The sequence below is a fragment of the Scylla paramamosain genome, chromosome 27 (assembly GCF_035594125.1).
Source record: "Scylla paramamosain isolate STU-SP2022 chromosome 27, ASM3559412v1, whole genome shotgun sequence".
NCBI lineage: Eukaryota > Metazoa > Arthropoda > Malacostraca > Decapoda > Portunidae > Scylla > Scylla paramamosain.
The window spans coordinates 6,698,928-6,720,324 of NC_087177.1; the positions used below are offsets into that span (position 1 = coordinate 6,698,928).

Genomic DNA, 21,397 nt, shown 5'->3' on the forward strand with positions numbered 1-21,397 from the left:
AGGTGCTGATGACATGCCTCGTGTTGATGACGGGATGGTAGTTTATATACAAAATGTTCCTGGTGTGACTGGCAGAGATCTTGGATTGGCAACAGCAGAGGATGCGCATCACTGAACTAAAAGACCTAGGATGTAAGATATTGATTTAATGCACCACAGCATTCAGCGTTCAGCAATTAAGTATTTATATCTATTATAATATATATATATATATATATATATATATATATATATATATATATATATATATATATATATATATATATATATATATATATATATATATATATATATATATATATTGTAATTGAGATTGTTCTCATTGTTGCTGCCATGTTTTTTTAACAGTCTCCTAGGCTAATGTAAACTAAAGCTGTTTTGTTTTTTATATTAACCTTTTAATGTTAGATTTATATTTAAAGTACATAGTAATAGGGCGTGTACAATACGTGCAATGATGTGTGTGAACAACACATTCACACTGAGAATTACCTGTACATTCACATCTGATATGAAATTACCAATCCCAGAAGAAAATATTGAAGTGGTAGTTAGTCTTACTAGTGGTTTGTCTTCAAGGCATAAGGCTTGTAGTGTAGGGTCTTTTGTGTGCATCGCGTAGATAATAATTTCAGTAATTCTATAATTCATGAGTTAGATTCCGTAGGCTGGGCTAAGCCAGCAGCTATGTTGCCTGTCTTCTCCCTCTTCCAGCAGTACGAGTACAAGTAAACGGTGCACTTGCAAACCTTACCCCAATTTTTGTATTTCAGGTTATTTTCAGTCACTTTATCATTTACATTTACTCTAAGCTGATTTTCGGAAAGTTAGAGTAAAAAGGAGTATCAAAATGTTTTAGCCTTCAGAAAACTGAGAAAATCAAATATTTACATAACGTCAAGTGTCGACACGCACCACGATATTCGCTTGGTCGATAAATAGGTGGACGATACCTCACGAGTTGCGTTCGCCTGCGATATTCGTTAACTCCTTGCAGAGAAAGCATTGCATTGTGCATAAAATTATTTTCATGCCAAACTAAATACATTGGTGTTATGTACCAGTTAAATATTTTAATGTCAAGGTCATGTTCATTGAATTGGAATATGAATTTTCAATTAAAAAAGATAAACACTGCTAAGAATATTGCGGATCTTTAATGAAAATAGTAAATAGTTCTAAGACTATTGCTTTTCTTAAAAGATTATACTAAGTGTTTCAGTTGCTTTTTCCGCGCTTATGCAACATGTTTCATAATTCTTCTCTTCCTTGTTGATAGTGTCGATGTGGAAATTTATATTTATATATACGATAAAGCACTTTATTCATTAGTTGTTATATGTACAATATCTTTACACCCTGCAGTCCGAATACCAGTGAATTTGGTTTTAAGTCATATCCATTATTTCCTTAGATATAAAAACATTAACTAGTGAAGAAGGCAAAGTAATAGTACTTAGTCCTTGTGAAATTTATATACTCTCCAGTTAAGTAGAGTAAATCCTGTTGAATTCCCGATTTCTGCGGTCAAGTTTCAGAGCATAATGCGAGGAATAACCACTTCCTATGTATCGACTTGACTTTTACCGCTTCATTTGTGTATGTTAAGAGATAACCGAGATGCCACAAACTCCACAAACACTGCCACACAAGCAATATTCATCCCGAACAGAAGTAGTAAGAAGGCGCCTTGTGTGTGGATGATGGTGAGGGCCGTGAGACTCTCCTTGGTCTCCCCATCCTCACCCTCTTGTTGCTTTTGTTGCTCATCCTGGCGATTCCTCTGTTCCCGCTGACTTTTAAGTTTTGTCTTTGTCAGCAGGTCCTCCGCCCACTTCTCATACAGTCCGGCCTGCGGAGAGACTATCAAATATTATATATATATAATCATCAGCTCAACTGTTGTGTGCACGCAGAAAAAATTGAAAAGGGAGTTTTCTCTTCTAGCTTGAAATAAGATTCGGAATAACATTTCAAATGTACATTTGTATCCCATGCTTGAGAAAGAAATATATGTACGAGTATATTTCGTTCAGTCCTTCAAGCTGGTAGATGGCAGATAGTGCAAGATGTGTCACGCATGATTAAAAAAAAAAAAAAAAAGGGAGCTGCAAAAGGCCAGTTGGTCTAAGCAAGGTAGCTTCAAACATAACATTTTCAGTCTTCATCTATGAATGGTGCCACTTGTTGTCAGTAGGATAAGGTCTAGCTTCTTTCCTTAACAAGAAAACTGATTTGTATCCCCTCTTTGTTGAACCCTTTAATCATTTAATTACTTAGGTCATATCAAAAGCTACCATATGCCACTTCTAATTTCAAATGAATTCAGTATAACGTATTTTAATCGATGCTGGTAACGTAACATTCGTACACAACTTTGAAATACATAAATACAAATATGGTATACAATTAAATAAGCATTTTGGGATGTAGTGCGACACATCCAGTCAAAGATGTTCTCCTCCGTCCTTTGGTCCTTTGGCACGAATTGTATGGACACATTTCACATACCCAGTCTCTCTCAAAACTGAATGTACTGAAGGAGTGTTTATCCTAATTTCGTCTGGAAGGTCCTAGTCCGACATAACTACACTTTTCAGCACCTTGATCTTGTCGAGAGCCAACCGAAACGTAAATCGCTCTGCACGGACGTGTTGAAAACTTTGAACCAGATGTATCAGTCCTTAATTTGTGTTATGCCCATTGCCTAAATGGTTTCCATTTGAACAACATGACAAAATTTGACACGCTTCAGTTCATTTCGTTATTGCGTAGAAAAAAAATTACAACCTGACAAGCATTGAGAACTTTTTTTTTTTCCATAGGCGGACAGACAGCGCAATGACTAGAGCTCCCTGCGGACGGAAATTTAAAATCATGTACTCGTATGTGTGCACGAAGGAACTCTAGACGTTTTGACCTAAGGACACTTTTTATGCTTCGTTTGTTTATGGTATGACAAAATCAGTATGCCCTCTATGGTCTCCATTTTCCATTACGAAATAACGAACGTACTAACCTCCAAGGGAACCGTGATCCAGCGGTCTAGTTGGGGTTTATACGGTGCGTCGTGAGGTATAGGCCAACCGGACGCCCCTGGGTAGAGTGTCTCACGTCCTACGTACAAGCGTGAAGTGCCGTCTACCTCTGTGAACTTTTCAGCTATCTGGTACTTTAGGAATCGTCTTCCCCCCAGGTGAGCACGTCTAAAATGATAGATACACGGTGTGTATAACATTAAATCAGAATCATGTGGAAATGAGTAATTGAAATGCCGATGTCCACAAAATAGCATCTTTTTCTTGGTCTGTTCACCTAGTAAACAGTACGTGGAAATGCAATGTATTAAGGCTCGATTTACTTTTATAGCAAACATTCTGGAGTTACAGTACATACTGGTTTCATCGTTTCCTTTGTTACATTCTCCCTGAACAATCTTGCTGGAAATCTGCTGAAAAGCAACCTGTCCCTCGTAAAGGCAAGCCCTCCTAACCTTCGAACTAGCCACGCGTCTATTTTCTTATATTCCATTCTAAAGTACTATCAAGGTCATAATCATTTATCTAATGGAAAATAATAATTTTTTTTTTAATATTATCCCTTTGTCTTATGGACAGTTTCTTGTACTCACCGTTATCTTCATAAATACTGTTCATTCGCCAACTGCATGCCTGTTATCTTCAATGGCCTCACTTATTGAGTCTGTCTCCTTGGTTTTATTATCCATATCCTCTCAACCTGTATCATTGCTCGTTCATTTCCTCTATTGATATGCGCTAAATCACTACAATATTTGAAGTTTCCTAAGATTTTTAATTCTTTCAGAAGAGAGCAGTATCACTCTGAGAAGTTGAAGAGATGTTGAGCTTGTCTCTATCCATGCTATAGTCACTGTCTGTCTTACAAAAAAACAAAAAGCAAAAAAAAAATCGGACTGAAGTTAGAGTTGTGACTGGTATCCCAGCACCCGTGCCAAGATCCCTGAAGCCAGCCCGGCGAACTATACTGCTTAACCTTTTTAAGGCTGACGGAAAATTAGAAGTAATGATGATAAGAACTTTCCTTTGCTCACTTGCGTTGCAATGCTCCTTGCAATCCCACCAAAACGTTCGGGCCCACCTCCATCAGCCTGGCGAGAGCATTAAACAGTGGCGATTTCGACGATTTGTAGTAATTGTAATGAGAGTCTCCATAAGGCGGCATTGTTATCCTGAAACCCGAAAACAAACGATGCCTAATATAAATATAAGCATTGTCATGGATCATGCATTGCTTTGCAAATGAATACATCAGAACTTTAAATCGCAAATAACAGCATCACTAGTAGTAGCAGTTTCAGAAATAATGGTAATAGTAGTAGTCGTAATTAATGTTGTTGTTGTTGTTGTTGTTCTTGTTGTTGTTGCTTCTGCTGCTGCTGCTGCTGCTACAGCGGCGGCGGCGGCGGCGGCGGCGGCAATACATAATATAGTTTACAATTCACAGCTTTCACCTTCTCATAGGCTGAATTGTTTGTTAACACACATACACACACACACACACACACACACACACACTTACCTTTCCACTGCGTCGACGAGCTGCGGAATGGTCTCAGGACGTGTAGGATACTTGGGTAGGGTGAGGGCAGCCGTCAGGTTGCCACGGTAGGCGGATCCGAGGATGAGAGCGAATGCAAGCCAGGCGGCCATCAGAACTCTGCTGGAGGAACCCCATGGCAGGCGATGTGGAAGGCTCTGGGCCAGGAACATTCCAGCCATATCTAGGAAGACGTTCTCGAGGAGTGTTGGTCCTTTAGATACTTCGTAACCCGCATAATTCATCTGTAAGAACAAGGCAATAACCATAAATCCTGCTACAATAAATTAATTAATATACAATATTATATTGAGTTTTGACATTTTCTCATTTTGACACCATATTCAACTACATGGGAATTTTGATAGAAAAAAAAAAAACGCGGTGTCGAAACGGTGGCGCGAAAGAATTGAAAATTACATTACAATGCATTCATCTTTTTACTTGGATGACTGTGCTGCATCCTACTGACACAATGTGATTAGTTTCACTTGTAAATCCAAGAGATTGATACACGATATTAATTTGACTTGCACTTTCCAAAAAATGACGCACATTAGTTAGTATGACTTGTACGTTCAAGAGACTGACGTACATGTAGTGTAGCCTGAACGACTCAGACTGATGCATGGCAGTTACTGCGACTTGCACAGTCGAGAGACTGACCCACCTCAGTTACTTTGATTTGGACAACCAAGATACTGACTAACGACAGTTAGTTTGACTTGCAGGGCAGAGAGACTGATGAACAGCAGTTTGTTTGACTTACACGAATTATATTGTCTTGCAGGTCTGAGAGACGCGCACAACAGTTAGTTTGACTTGCACCGCGAAGACACGACGTAACACCTGCTTCCTGTATAGAAATAAGACGTTTGGTAAAGAAAATTTTCGTACCAGAGCGGGAAAAGAATATGATTTGGAGAATGTCGGAATGAGCTTGACATCAAGAATGCAGTAGGCCTTATGATGGAATTATGTGTTAACGGGTAGATCAAACTTTCTGCATTTAAAGATTGTATTCTTAACCGTTTAAGCGACGTATCACGATTATATTTAACATGCTCCAGAGGAAACTGCTGTATCCACTACGATTGTAGGGATAAAAAAGATTCTGCATGACGTATTAGTATCCTACTAATAATTCGTGTAGCCCTTGAAAGTTTTTGGATTTAGTGAACAAATTTGCGATGGAATTTCGGATTTTACTGTATACATGTTAATAATGTTAATGATAATGTTAAAAAAAAAAGTGAAATAAAGAGGTTTTCTATTTTTCAATCTGGAAATGTCAGTCATCAGAAAATAATGAGGTCAACATATGTTGGAAAAAAATGAATCAATCTTAAAAAAAATGCAGAGCTTTTTCTTAATTACAATGAAATATTTTACCGCAGTATATATGAGCGGGACGAGAAGGACTGAGCCTAGTATCGCCAGCCACACATGGTGCGCCAGTGGATAGTAAAGGCTCTGCCACTGCGGCTCCTGGCGAGGTTTGGCCATGGAGAAAGAGACGTAGGAAAACTCGTAGGTCTGAGTGAAGTCATACTTTTCCGCTCTCACCGTCATCAGAATATAGTATATAGAAGCGATAAACGACACGCGTTCCTCCACCTGGCTCGTTACCTGAGAGGAAGGTAGAAAAAGCATTATTTTCTCTACAACACTTGTCTAACAATTTCTTCAAGTGGATTGTCAGAACAGATAATTGTGTCTCACCTCTGCCCAAGAGTTGCTGGGCAAGACTCGAATAGTGAAATTGAGTGCTGCAGCCACGGCCAGTAGAAGCTGATAGTCGGAACCTTCGTATTTGGTGACGATCGTTCCATTAGGGGTCTGAATCTTTACTTCATCCCAGAAAGGCATGAACGACATGGCGGTAACATTCACGTGCGCACCATAGAAACTAAGATTTATAAGGAGAAACAAGAAAATGTTTGATTTTGTTTTTATTTTTTTTTTTTCAGTGGATAAGTGGATATGACATTATAAAGGTTTCCCGTAAGTAGCTGGTATAGACTTTTACTTCATTATGTTACAGGCATACAAATTACTTTGAGTCATTTCACTAGACTACTTGACGTGCTTTAAAATTTATAGATATTCTGGTTCTACAAAAGCGAATATAAGTAACTTTTAAATTGAGATACAAATCAAATATATGATGGCTTCTCAGCAGCACATTAATGCTGTGGCCTCCAAGATAGTAGAACCTCAATTTAATGTTCAGATGCCTCTCAATGACAAGGAAGACGTAGCGTACGTGCAGGGTGTTAAGTGTGTGCAGCAACCATTATCTCTTGCAGCTATAAAGTATAAGCATAGTTTTCGATGATTAAGTTATTAAGTTATTTCTCCATAGACTCTGACACTTCACTTTACGTCGTTTATGGCCGTCGAAATATACAAAACTTCTTGCCATGTTGAAGAATTTATTAAACTGGATTTTAATGATCTGTGTATATGTATTTCATACATTAGCGGACCTCAACAGCTTACTTCTCAAACTTCTCAGAGAAAGGCAATGTATTTCGATGTAGGAGTAAACCGCTCCTTGGCTTCCAGGCAGCAACCTTCACTAGCTTAGCGCCATTCGGGGTATACGGCAGGTACGTGTACCCGAAACATCTGTTTAGTGAAGAAAGAAAACAGTTTAAAATATAATCCCTTGATATCAATACACTTTATATATATATATATATATATATATATATATATATATATATATATATATATATATATATATATATATATATATATATATATATATATATATATATATATATATATATATATATATATATATATATATCATAATAATAAACCCTTTAGAAATTGATTCGATTTGCAGGAAAATCCTTCTAACTTGTCTGAAAATTTTTAATTATTGATGTTAAGAAATGTGTGCGTGCTGCTGCGCCTCTGCCTTCGTTGTACTTTGTGAAAGGTCTGAACTTCACCCAAAGATTGGGTTATGAACTCATCTCTCTGGAAGGGTATTGGTGTCGGTCACGTGTCCGGCACGTAATGCTCAAAATCGTTTTGATGAATTACTCAAAAAGAAACATAGTTTGAGATACACACGAGTAGCTAAGTAAATAAATGGGAATGCGTTACATTTTATTAGGGACTTCTTCAAAGTTGAGGAAGACTGTGTTCATCATGGAGAAAGTCCAGTGGGTGGAAAGAAGACTCTGAAGATGCCGAAGGGCCAGACGCGTCACAATTAACAGTTTGGTGGCCCACACCAGCAGCCGGCCTCTTAGGGACGACTCTGCGAAGGCGACGAGGAAGGCCGGGTCGTGACTCACAACTACCACCATCGTGCACCAAGACAACCGTCGCACCTGGTGAAGGGCGACCCACGAGGTGAAACTGACAAGACTTGTATGACAGGTACTTTTTTTTTTTTTTTTTTCATCCCACCACCAGTATGACAGTCATCTGAATGTCTGATTCTCTTGGTTGATAATTAACTGTAAATCTTCAAGTAAATCCCGTACACAGTTGTGAGAGGCACCTTCGTTATTCACCAAGATTACAGAACTACCTCCCTACACTACCATTAGTGGGAGCATCGTACTACCACGGCCAACACTTTAACAGGAATTTACTTGGCGAGCCACCGGCAACAGTTCGGAAAGGCGGCGACTCGCGTTCCGATCACGCAGCCCAACCTCAAACACCGCTGCTCCCTGCTGTCGATCCCGTGTCGTACATGCCTCCTGCGAGTTGATATGACTTGAAATAAAACTTTAGTATCACACTTGCAGCTTACATTTAATGCCATTCTGAAATAATTATTAGCTTTAAAACTTATAAACAATTCCTTTCTTTCTGTACAGCTGTTTACCACTCTTTCATTCCTAACTCTGGTAAACTCCGGAACTCTCTATTTGTTTGTCTTTTTCATAGTTCCCCAAGATTTCAACAAGATACTTAGGAATCAAATTGGTCAATTCATTTTTCTCTTAATTCATCGACATGCTGGAGATGTTACTTTAGCGTGCTCCGCAGAGCAGATTTTAGAAACCTTACTTTTTAGGTCATACCCTCGTGACTGAGACAATGAAATGTTTATCATGTAGTAGCTAAGTTACCACAAACATTTTCTTTGTTATTATCACAACAGCTTAAAGAATATATATATATATATATATATATATATATATATATATATATATATATATATATATATATATATATATATATATATATATATATATATATATATAGTTATTGTTATTACCATTATTATTAGTAGTACTAGTAGTAGTAGTAGTAGTAGTAGTAGTAGTAGTAGTAATAAAATTAGTATTAGTATTATTATAATTAGTATTAGTATTAGGATTAGTATTAGTATTACTAATACTATTACTTATCAATATTAGTGTCAGTAAATTAGAAAGAATAATACACGCACTTTAACGGTGGTAGAAAATGGACCAGAATCGTCTGTTACGAAGATGACGGAGCAGGAATCTTCGTCTGTCTTCTCGAGAAAGTCTGCCACTGCGGGACCTCCTGGGAATGGAAGCTTCTTCACATCTGAAAAAAAAAAGAAACAAAAAAGTATATAGAATCGGCATTCTATAAGCCGGAATTCCACATTGCCTTTTTGGAATTATTTATTTTCAACAAGGTTTAATAATAACAAATCGGGTATTTGAAGGACTCTGTCAATAGGCAGATTATTCGAAACTATTTTGTCCTTAGGGGAACAAACCGTTTGTAGGGAATTTTATTGGTGACCATATAATATGGATTACTGTATCCATATATGGGGAGCTCCACTCAGACACGGGGGAGCTCATTCATACAGCTCAGAATATAAGTTTTCGATTTCTCACAGTTCTCCGCAATATTAGCTGTTATCATCTTGTTTTTTCTTAAGAATTTTCTAACTGTGTTTCTTTCTGCCCCCTCCTCTCTCTCTCTCTCTCTCTCTCTCTCTCTCTCTCTCTCTCTCTCTCTCTCTCTCTCTCTCTCTCTCTCTCTCTCTCTCTCTCTCTCTCTCTCTCTCTCTCAAGGCAAGAACTTTCACGAGAGGATCATTAAGACATCTCCGGAGGCAATATCCACCAATCCATTTGGATTGTTATTTCCATGGTTGTAAGCAACAGTTTAGCACGTTTTTGTTCTTTGTGGTCTTGGCTGGCCTCCTTCACATGTGATGAAAAAAGAATAAGAATAAGTGTTGTTGGTAGACTTGCCTTTCATCTTGAGGCGGCCATCCACGAACAGAAGGCAGGTCAGCATCACCAATTTGACCAGCATCTTGCTTTTCTAAGGCTTCTGCCACTACCATTGATGAAAGACTGGAAACAAAAACACACGAGAGGTTGCTTGATTAAATATGAATTGAACAGAATAAGTTATCCCTCAAACTCCCAGATATATTTTCTCGCAACTTGTTTACCCTTCTGATATATATGCTACTCTTTCGATATTAAGAGATAATATTGAAGCATTTTTCTTCGAGAACATTTGTTCTTTGTATAAATATTCGTTTTGTAACTTTTTTTTTTCAAAATTTGATTTGAGCATTATAAACACGCTGTTGTGTGCATAACGTAGTTGCATGTTGGCAATTTTTCTGTAAATATTAAAATGAGATTAAATTAATTGTATTAAAGCTTTCGTTGATGTTGCATTTATCACGTCTTTAGAGCCAATTTTTTAAATTATTGATTATATGTAGCTGGTACTTTCCTAATACATGTCATACAGGAATGATCGCAGTGCCAGCAGACTAACAAAATGTTTTGCATATCGTGAAAGCTTTCGCACACGACAATAACGGGAGAGATTCAACCACACTAAGTTTTCTCGCCTTACTCGGTCAAGAGTTACTGATAACCTGCCTTGTGATGATGATGATGATGGGCTGAAAGTTTGTCAAGGGCTTTATATACAGAATGGTCTTAAGGGTGTGACTGGTCATGGATGGCAGCAACAGAGGATGCGCGACATCGTACTAAAACAGCTGTGATGCAACATATTGATTTTATGCATATTCGTTTTGCGCTGTTCTTTGTATCACTTCTTTATGTATATAATGATAGTGTGTGTGTGTGTGTGTGTGTGTGTGTGTGTGTGTGTGTGTGTGTGTGTGTGTGTGTGTGTGTTAAAAAATGAATAAATTAATTAATTAATTAACACACTGTGAATGACTTAAGAATTCGGATAAGGCCTGGAATATCCAAAATGGGAATCTGAATACAGACAGAGAGAGAGAAAAGTCATCATGGTAGAAGAGGGAATATCACCGTTTACACCTACGGGTGGTGTGGTGTAAAGCGTTTGAGTTCATGGACGGGAATAGCATCCCTCTGTTCCCACCCCTCCCCCAGCTGATGTCTCCTGCAGACGAATAACATCTTGACTCATGGTTCACGAGCCTCAATGGATTTGTCTCATTCATTCATTTGGATATGACAACGATATTTTAGTGTTTACCTTTATTTATTTGCGGCATCTTTATAATATGGCACATTAAAGACTGATATCCTATTACTCTTTTATAGCTCTACATCGCAACGTATTGTATTGATTTATTTATCATTATTCATTACACCGATATTTCGACATACCTACTATATATCAGACAGTCGCTTACATTCATGAATATTACAGTAATAAAGGAAACGGTTCTTTGATTTTAATAACTAATAAATACATATATAAATAAAGACTACAGATGCAGTATGACTTGCATAAACCAGCGTATGAGTAATGATCTCAGGAAAATTGCTCGTAAAGTTTTAAGACAGAGAGAGAGAGAGAGAGAGAGAGAGAGAGAGAGAGAGAGAGAGAGAGAGAGAGAGAGAGAGAGAGAGAGATTAAATTAGCCACATCTGTTTTCAGTTTAAACATCATATGAAGAAAAAAAAGTAAGATACTTGAAAAAAAAAAAATCATATGTAGACTAAATCGTGGCTAACATTATATAATACTGGTTTATACATTACGTTCAAGGTGTCATTACCTCAGCGATGCTTGGAAATGTTTTGCATGGAATATCTATGAATACTACATAATTAATCACATTGAATAACAAAACGAAATAATTTCAGAGCTGATGAACTTATCTTTATTTTTTCCACTTCACCTGACAATATTGCTGTGGATTGAATTCTGAAAAATGTTGTTAGAAAATTCAAAAGAAACAATTTCGCCAAGTGTTAACAAAATTGGGATATTGATGTAAAATTAAATATGAAAGACGTGTATACGGTATCATGCTCGGGGATGACTAAGGCAAGATGTCCAAAAATAGTTCCCAGAAATGCCCGTAAAGATCAGTTATTGTTATTATTGTTCTTTTTTAGTTTCTTTTCTAAATTATGTAACATTGTTGTTTTTATTGATGGAATATTAGCGGACTGTTCAAGATTAATTTCTGTCACGACAATTTGAGGGCTCATGGCATTCATTTTATATCGAGGACACAATGAACGTTGTTAACATGAATCGTAAAGCAATTTAGGAATACATAATGGTAGATCGCCAACCAGTATATTATCGAAGCTTGTGACATTTATGCAGAATTAGAGAACCGAGATCCCAGGAGTTCTCCGATGATGGCCCCAGAGGATATATACAATCCAAGAAGAAGGAGAATGAAAGCTCCTTGCGTGTGGGTTATGGTGAGGGCTGTGAGGCTCTCCGTCTCCCCTCCTTTCTCGTCGTCTTGTTGCTCAATATCGGTGTTCTTCTGTCTCTGTCGAGTCTTAAGTTTGGTCTCCGATAATAGGTCTGCTATCCACTTTTCGTACAAGCCAGCCTTAGAAAAGATCCGTCAGATAAAGTCGAATTACACACACACACACACACACACACACACATTAGGTTGAAGGTCTAAAAAGGAATAAACTCAGGACTCTGGTCAGCTAGTGTTTGAACAGAAAATTCATTCATAAAACTTTGTAATTAATGAGGTAAATCGAATTTTCAGTGGATTATATATTATGTATCATGCGCAATAACCGATGAACATAAGATATTAAGAAGGCAAATTTAACGCAATAACATTAACATAAATTTCTAGTTTCATGAACGTAGAGGCAATGTACTAAAAACTAAATTGATAGTAATGGATTTGTAAGTTTCTCTTTTGTCTTGTTATAATCATTATAATATACTTACTTCAATAGTGGCTAAGATCCAGCGGTCCACTTGGGCTTTGTAGGGTGCGTCGTGAGGGATAGGCCAGCCCGAGGCCCCAGGGAAGAGGGTCTCGCGTCCCACGTACAAGCGGGAGGTGCCGTCTTCTTCCGTGAACTTTTCAGCTATTTGGTATTTCAGGTACCTCCTGCCGCCCAGGTGAGCTCGGCTACGGTGATTGAGAAAAGTACTTGTATAGAAATATGATAAGACCAAAGATTAGATGACTTTATTTGCTCGTTGAATGAGGCTGATACTACTCGGGAACCAAATAATTTGAAATGAATGTCAAGCGGTAAACTTATCGCTAAGTTATAGATGAGAAATGTAAATATATATTGGATATTAGACTTCCCAAATTAGAGGTAATGCGTAATGACGGAGGGAGAGCACGTCTCTGCCATTCCACCCTGACAGTATAGGACCTATAGGTGCATTCTTGAACAATTGTCGAGTGAAGTACTCTAATCTTTTTCACTCTTGTGTAGCGCTTTTCCTCACTGTTAAGTTTTATGATGAGTAGACAATTCAGGTAATGACAATTTAGTCTAAGATCAAGGGAGTTGACCTTGAGGGAAAATATTTTACAGTGGATAAGAAGTACAGAAAATTACTTCACTTCTAACTGAGACTGTATACATATACTTGTACATCTCAATCTGACCAGCGTAGCAGACTGGCTACGCAGTCCCTTACAGTTTGCTTTGTGGTCGTTATCGCCTGTTGTCTTTTACGACAATAATTTCTCTTTTCAAAAACGATAATGATGAAAAAAAAACTTTAATCCGAAGATTTATAATTGAAAAATCCACAGATTTGGATAAGAATCTGATTACTTGTATTTCAGTGCTCCTTGCAGACCCTCCAGTACGCTCGGGCCAACGTCCATCAGATCGGCTAGGGCATTGAACAATGGAGACTTTGATTTTCTGTAATACTTGACGTGAGACTCTCCGAAAGGTAGAATTGTGATCCTGAAAATCAAAGGTAAAGACATAGCCTGAGTTAGTAATCTTTAGTATCTAACGATAAAAGAAGAATGAGTCTTCGGTCAGCTAATAATTCCATCACTCTCGCCTTTCCTTATCGTAAAGAAGAGTAAAAACAATTCATAGCCTGAGGTAAAAGTAATTCACCAATTTTGTATCCAAGGACCTATGTGAGCTGTTCTTTGATTATAATGCAGTTGTATATAATTAGCTTTGTTCTTGTCTTGCAGTTAATCACACTATTTGTAACCGACACGTGTACCGTTAATTACACATTAGTTACTTCATCTGTCTGACTGAGGCAAGACCCTGCTCCTAGAGTACCACCAGTCAGTGGTCTCCCGATTTTAGAAGTGAGGGAAAGGGGACAGCTGCAAGAGAAAAGTCAACTAGGACGAAATCAAATAAGGGGTGTAGGTTTCAAAGTAGATGGAATGGAATATCTAGAAGGTTATTGGAAGTTTATGGACCTTCGTGGACTGAGCTGGATGAAAGGTATGACAGAAAGTAAGGATGGCTGCTCAAGCATAACGTGGACGAAATGTAAGATTGTAAGTCAAGTGAACATGAGAATATTGATTGAAAAAAAATATATATGCAATAATAATAATAATAATAATAATAATGATAATAATAATAATAATAATAATAATAATAATAATAATAATAATAATGATAATAATAATAATAATAATAATAATAATAATAATAATAATAATAATAATAATAATAAATTTAATGAATGCTTAAAGAGTTCTACAAAAAAAAAAGTTTAGTTGCGATGAGTGACACACATACTAAAGTGGATGATCAAAGTAAGGATGAGGTGATGGGTAAATACGAAGTACTAACGAATGACCAAGGTCACGAGATTGAAGTTTGAAAGATTTCTTGGGATTATATATAATTTCATACACACACACACACACACACACACACACACACACACACACACACACACACACACACACACACACACACACACGAGTATTATACCGATCCACTGTTTCTACGAGTTGTGGGATAGTCTCTGGACGCGGAGGATACTTAGGTATGGTGAGGGAAGCAGTCAAGTTGCAGCGGTAAGACAACCCAAGAATGAGAGAGAAGAGGAGCCAAGTGCCCACCAGGACTCGACTGGAAGAAGTGCTGGGCAGTCGATGAGGAAGGCTTTGAGCCAGGAACATTCCTGACAAGTCCTGGATTACCTCCACCACAATAATTGCGCCTCCACATGCTTTTCGTTCCATATAATTTACCTGTAGAAACAACGCAGCTTTCACATGACTAACAAAAATGTTTTACCTATATAGTGAAAGTAAAAATGTGCCAATAGAATATCAATTGGAATAGGATGGCAAAAATAGCACTGACCACATCATGTACCAAACTTCTACCCATTAAGTGCAGTAAATACGAGTACTGAGTCCAAGTCAGACATCGTGATATGATAACTTGTTTAACCTTATTCATTTTTACTGAATTGATTTACCGCAATATATGTGAGCGGGTAGAGGAGAAGTGAGCCCAGTGTAGCCAGCCACACCTGATACGCCAACGGGTAGTACAAACTCTGCCATTGGGGCTCCTGGCTGGGTTTAGCCATGGCAAACGAGAGGTACGAAAACTCATAGGTTTGGGTGAAATCGTATTTTTCCGCTCTTACAGTCATTATAATATAATAGACAGCAGCCATGAATGATACGCGTTCCTCTACCTGTCTTGTCACCTGAGGAAAATACAGGAAACATTCTTCAGCGGAACAGCCTCGAAAACTGTTGTTTCAAACGCTTATTACATGACCCGTCTCTCAGCCTCTTACCTCTGCCCAGGATTTACTAGGCAACACCCTAATGGTAAAGTTGAGGGCCTCGGCAACTGCAGTCAACATCTTATAGTCGGAACCTTCATATCTGATGACGGAGGTCCCATTAGAAGTCTTCGTCTCTTCCTCGCCCCAAAATGGCATGAACGTAAAGCCGGTCACGTTCACCGTTGCGCCGTGGAATCTTGAGTTGTCATGAAAGTACTTGGGAAACTTAAAACGGCCTTGAAATACAGCCACATACAGGGTGTTCCGCAAGTTGAGGTACTCGTACATACTTCGGGAGTTGATTGTTCAAGAAATTCTAAGTCGAAAATACTCGATACACATATGCTGTGTTTTGCCTTATTTTGCGAGAATTTAACGTGTATTGCAGTGTTACCTGTACGTTTTCTTCACTGACACATACAAAAATGTAATTTGTCAATTGCTAAATGTTTTCTATAATGATTTGACTGCATAGATTGTACACAAAAAAATGATCACTTAATGCCGTGCGGCCTCTCTCGGGCACGTAGCGAGCCGAGGAGGGAAGGGAGGCGGGGGCCCACCCAGGCGAGCTGTTCCCGCAACACACAACTTACACATTAATTTATCGCAAGATAAGCTAAACACAGCATATGCTTATAGAGTTTTTTCGACTTGGAATTACTTGAACTATCAAATCCCGAGGTATGTACCTTAACTCGCGGCACACCCTGTATATATATATATATATATATATATATATATATATATATATATATATATATATATATATATATATATATATATATATATATATATATATATATATATATATATATATATATATATATATATATATATATATATATATATATATATATATATATATATATATATATATATATATATATATGATGTATAAGCGCATCCTGTCTTACTTTTCAAACTTCTCAGAGAAAGGCAGTATATGACGATCTCGGAGCAAGCCTCTTTTTGGCGTCCAGGTAGCCACCTTTTCCATTGTGGCGCCCTTCCCGCTGTACGGCAAGTATGTGTACCCATAAAACCTGGCAACAGAAATTTCAGAATCGTTGTATAAATATATATAGATCCGCATTTGAAGTAGCAATACTATACCAAGACGTATATAATCCACTTCTGCTTAGATCAAAGGAGCTTCGGTTATCCAGCGAGCTGCCAAGACGTGCTCCTGGGAGACAAGGAGCTTTGTGGCAATGGTATGCTCTGATTTCTTCAGTAAATGTCACAATTTATTTATTTATCTATTTATTTATTTTTTTATTTATTTATTTATTTTTTTTTTTTTTTGTGGGGAGGGGGATTCTTATGGTGATGGTGACCGGATACCCCTGCGGAAAATTTTCTTTTCTGCCTCGCTTAAAGTTAGCAGCCCATTTTCATAACTATGCTGTACGTTAAAAGCATCTTCCTGTTACGTTCCCGTAAGCGTCTTACGTGATAACTTTTGATACGAGATAGCGGATGTCTTGTAAATTTTATTTATGCATATATTATATATATATATATATATATATATATATATATATATATATATATATATATATATATATATATATATATATATATATATATATATATATATATATATATATATATATATATATATATATATATATATATATATATATATATGTATATATATATATATATATATATATATATATATATATATATATATATATATATATATATATATATATATATATATATATATATATATATATATATATATATGTATGTATAATGTGTGTGTGTGTGTGTGTGTGTGTGTGTGTGTGTGTGTGTGTGTGTGTGTGTGTGTGTGTGTGTATGTGTGTGTGTGTGTGTGTGTGTGTGTGTGTGTGTGTGTGTGCGTGTGTGTGTGTGTGTGTGTGTGTGTGTGTGTGTGTAGCAGGATCTACATTACATTGCATTAGGAGCTTCCCCCTTTATGTTGAGAAAGACTGTGTTCATCATGGAGAAAGTCCAGTGGGCAGACAGAAGGGCCTGGACCTGCAAAATGGGCAAGCGTGTCACCACCACTAGCTTGGTGGTCCACACCAGTAGTCGGCCCTTCAGAGACTGCTCGGCGAAGGTAAAGAGGAAGTCTGGGTCATGACTCACTACCACCACCATCGAGCACCACGACAGCTGACGCATCTGCTGACGGAGGACTAATATAAAGACTGCATCAATTTCCTACAGGTCTCCTCATAAGTATAAGTCATATAAATACTCAATTAATGAGAATCATCCACTACCTAATCGCCATTTTACAGAAAGAGACTACATCCTATATCACTACGGGTGATGGCATAACATTTCCTTCACTTTCTTAGTCGCTTCATCGCTAAGGTGATTACCACCTTGTTACACCACCACCCAACCACCCATCAAAGTGAAGACCACATACCCGGCGAGCCAGAGGCACCAAGTGGGATAGACGGTGCGTCATATTATTGTTCTTGTCGCCTGCCTTCACTTGGAACAACGTTGTACCCTGCTGCTGCTGTTGCAACGTCTCCCGTATCTCCTGTGGAACTTTTTTTTTTTCATTTGGGAATACTAGTTTGTAGGAATGTTTAATTTTTTGTGCTAATTGCTAATGATACACTTTTGTCCTGACAGATTAGAGAAACCGTACCTAAAAGCTGAAACTTTTCCATACTATGTGTTGAATAAGGTAAGCGTTGTTTGTATAAGAATAATGGATTTGAGGGGACGAAGAACGGCGAAAAAAAGATGAATGGAAGGACTTCATAAAAGATTACTTAGAGAGAGAGAGAGAGAGAGAGAGAGAGAGAGAGAGAGAGAGAGAGAGAGAGAGAGAGAGAGAGAGAGAGCTGCATTGAGAACATATAGGATATAGAATCCTTTATAGACGACTAACAAGAATCGACGACTTCATGGGAAGGTGGGAAAACTGGAGGTGATTGAGCCTCATTATTCTCGCTCACTTCTGATTTTTTTTTTCTTGAGAATGATTACATCAATATTAGAGACAAACTATCCCACAAGATGCTCTTAATGTGCTAGTCTTTGACTAGAATAGAGATATACATAAAAGATTACTGAGGTAAAGCAGCAGCTCTGATTATGCTTGCAATTTACAATATATCATTGAGTATTTTAAGCGCAAGACAAAGCATACTTATATTGTTTATTGAATTTATAGAACTGTAAAATGAAGTACACACGTTCACGATAGTAGAAAACGGCGTAGAATCGTCGATTACGAAGATGACGGAGCAGGAGCGTTCTCTTTTGACCTTGAGTAGCTGGGCTACCGCGACCCCTCCAGGGAATGGAAGCTTCTTCGCATCTGAAAATTCATGACATTTCCTTATATATTTATATATATATATATATATATATATATATATATATATATATATATATATATATATATATATATATATATATATATATATATATATATATATATATATATATATATATATATATATATATATATATATATATATATATATATATATATATATATATATATATATATATATATATATATATATATATATATATATATATATATATATATATATATATTTTATCTGCTTGCGAATATTACGCATGTATTCTTGTTTCACGACGAACATCAAGACTATAGATAACAAATAGTTGTGCTTTTCAACTCGAATATTTTTTAGTGGACTGATAACCAGCAGCAATTATTACTTTTTCATCATGGCATTTCTTAATGACAAACTTAATATGACAGTTGCATGGTTCCATATGAACGAATGTTTTGAAATTTCTTTTTACCGTAACGGCCAGAAGCCAATGAAGCAGCTTCTTTTAGGAAAGATATAGAGGTAACGACACCTGATATTAAAACCGTCACTATTTGTGCCTTTGTGTGAGAAGTAACAGTAGCATCATCAGTTTCATTCGAACACAATAAATATTTCATTTAAATTTTCCATTTAAGAGTGATGCACAATCGCGTTATGAGGTGATGTCACGCCTTATTGAGGTTTTTGGTTCAGGAAGTAGATTATGACAGTCTTTGGAATTCAATTAAAATTTTGTCTTACCCTGCCACGAGTATCGTTATTTTTCGTAATTATTATTCAAGATTAAAGATATTTTTATTATAAGGGAGAAAAGAAAATCCGTTTTCATAAGGAACTTGTGAAATATTTTAAAACGCAGAGTTTCTTTTACTTGGAAGTCAGTCAAGTGCAGTTCCTTTTTGGAAATAAAACTACGAGTAAAAATCTCTGGTTAATTGTAGTTTAAAGAGATTATGATGATTTAATGTCTTTATTCAATATAGACTCGCTTGATAAGGATCACGACTTCTACTATAACCAAAGCACGGACAGACGAAAAAGCCAAATAAATTTGCCTTTGACTAAGCTGCCTCCCATTCCTCTTCCCACCTTTTTGTGTGTCAGCCGATTGAACCACTCGAAAAGTCCTTAACACTTGTAACACAGGAAAAACAAGACTGAAAATATATACTTGTTAGCGAACTCACTCATCATCTTGAGGCAGCCAACGGTCGCTACAAGGGAGATCAGCAACATTATCCTTGCCAGCATCTTGGTCTTGCAGTGCTTCAGCTACCACCATTGATGAAAGCCTGAGAAGACACCATTATTACTCCTACAATTATAGTTCGCATACTGCAGGAAGGCATTTGTTTCTGTGTGGGTAGGGGGAATAGGGGAGTTTTCTAGGTGCACATTTTACTTAAAAAGATATAAAAGTTATTTGCATCTCATGGAGCTAGTTGGATCGTAGGAACGATTACTAGCATGAGTGAGTAAAAACATTGCCATAACAATAAAATGAGAAGGAATTCACTCTCATTGATGGTGAATTTCAGTCTAAGGCACGACAAATTGTTGCGTTCTTTCCATTTTCTAGAATTTTTTTAAACACCTAGGTTTTATGTTACATTTCAGCGATGTCTTTGTGACAGCTTAAAAGAATGACATGTTGTCAGGTCGATGGATAATTCTAATTTATCATTTATTATTTAATGTGTGTGTGTGTGTGTGTGTGTGTGTGTGTGTGTGTGTGTGTGTGTGTGTGTGTGTGTGTGTGTGTGTGTGTGTGTGTGTGTGTGTGTGTGTGTGTGTGTGTGTGTGTGCGCGCGCGCACGCGCGTGTACAAAGCAAAACTCCTTACAGAAAGAAGGCCTGCAATCAGTCATTACCTGTGTCTCATAATATCTACACATTTATAACGGTAATGGTCACTTTAAGTGATTTCCATGGTTATGGAATAGCAATATAAGGAAAGTCCTGTACATTTTAAAGATGAACACGAAATCCGGCCTCACAACAACGAATGATCGACTCACCAGTGAGTGGACCGAGTTATTTACCCGTCTTTGGTCGAGAGTTGTCTGTAGTGTACCGTCTATAATATTACGGCAACCAAAGTCTTCATCGTCGCCTTTATAAGCACGGCAGTCTCTTTGTGATTGGCTGTTATTTATGCCATGACTGGCAGCGACGGAGGATGCGCTACATCTATCCGGAATACACAGTGTTGATAGATATTGATTGAAGTGTGTGTGTGTGTGTGTGTGTGTGTGTGTGTGTGTGTGTGTGTGTGTGTGTGTGTGTGTGTGATTGTAGATATTTCATCCTACGCTTTATTTTGATTTAATAATCTCTTATATAATCATTAAACGTATTCGTCTTCTTCATTTTCGGAGGTGTGCGTGCGTGTGTGTGTGTGTGTGTGTGTGTGTGTGTGTGTGTGTGTGTGTGTGTGTGTGTGTGTGTGTGTGTGTGTGTGTGTGTCGCGCGCGGACTGTAACTTAGTAATACAAGAGAGAGAGAGAGAGAGAGAGAGAGAGAGAGAGAGAGAG

The 21,397-nt window shown here is 37.3% G+C and overlaps 2 protein-coding genes and 2 long non-coding RNA genes across 4 annotated transcripts in view; 1 reads left to right on the forward strand and 3 right to left on the reverse strand.

Moving 5' to 3' along the window:
- LOC135114475 (uncharacterized) overlaps positions 1 to 21,397 on the forward strand; it is a 132,681-nt gene that overhangs the window by 43,107 nt on the left and 68,177 nt on the right. The gene's annotated exons all lie outside the window — the stretch shown is intronic.
- On the reverse strand, positions 6,981 to 9,858 carry LOC135114386 (uncharacterized). The gene is made up of 5 exons (XM_064030289.1): positions 9,795 to 9,858; positions 9,005 to 9,129; positions 8,196 to 8,306; positions 7,699 to 7,928; positions 6,981 to 7,209 (listed from the first exon to the last, which is right to left on the reverse strand). Exons 1-5 carry the CDS (start codon positions 9,856 to 9,858, stop codon positions 7,077 to 7,079), a joined length of 663 nt encoding a protein of 220 aa, XP_063886359.1. The 3' UTR covers positions 6,981 to 7,076.
- Positions 11,176 to 17,702, reverse strand: LOC135114387 (ionotropic receptor 21a-like). The gene is made up of 8 exons (XM_064030290.1): positions 17,477 to 17,702; positions 16,467 to 16,595; positions 15,559 to 15,745; positions 15,229 to 15,465; positions 14,733 to 14,995; positions 13,584 to 13,760; positions 12,730 to 12,916; positions 11,176 to 12,367 (listed from the first exon to the last, which is right to left on the reverse strand). Exons 1-8 carry the CDS (start codon positions 17,683 to 17,685, stop codon positions 12,122 to 12,124), a joined length of 1,635 nt encoding a protein of 544 aa, XP_063886360.1. The 5' UTR covers positions 17,686 to 17,702; the 3' UTR covers positions 11,176 to 12,121.
- Positions 17,964 to 20,932, reverse strand: LOC135114465 (uncharacterized). Its single transcript, XR_010275512.1, has 4 exons — positions 20,882 to 20,932; positions 20,051 to 20,155; positions 18,747 to 18,871; positions 17,964 to 18,082 (listed from the first exon to the last, which is right to left on the reverse strand). It is a non-coding gene; the product is annotated as an uncharacterized LOC135114465 (long non-coding RNA).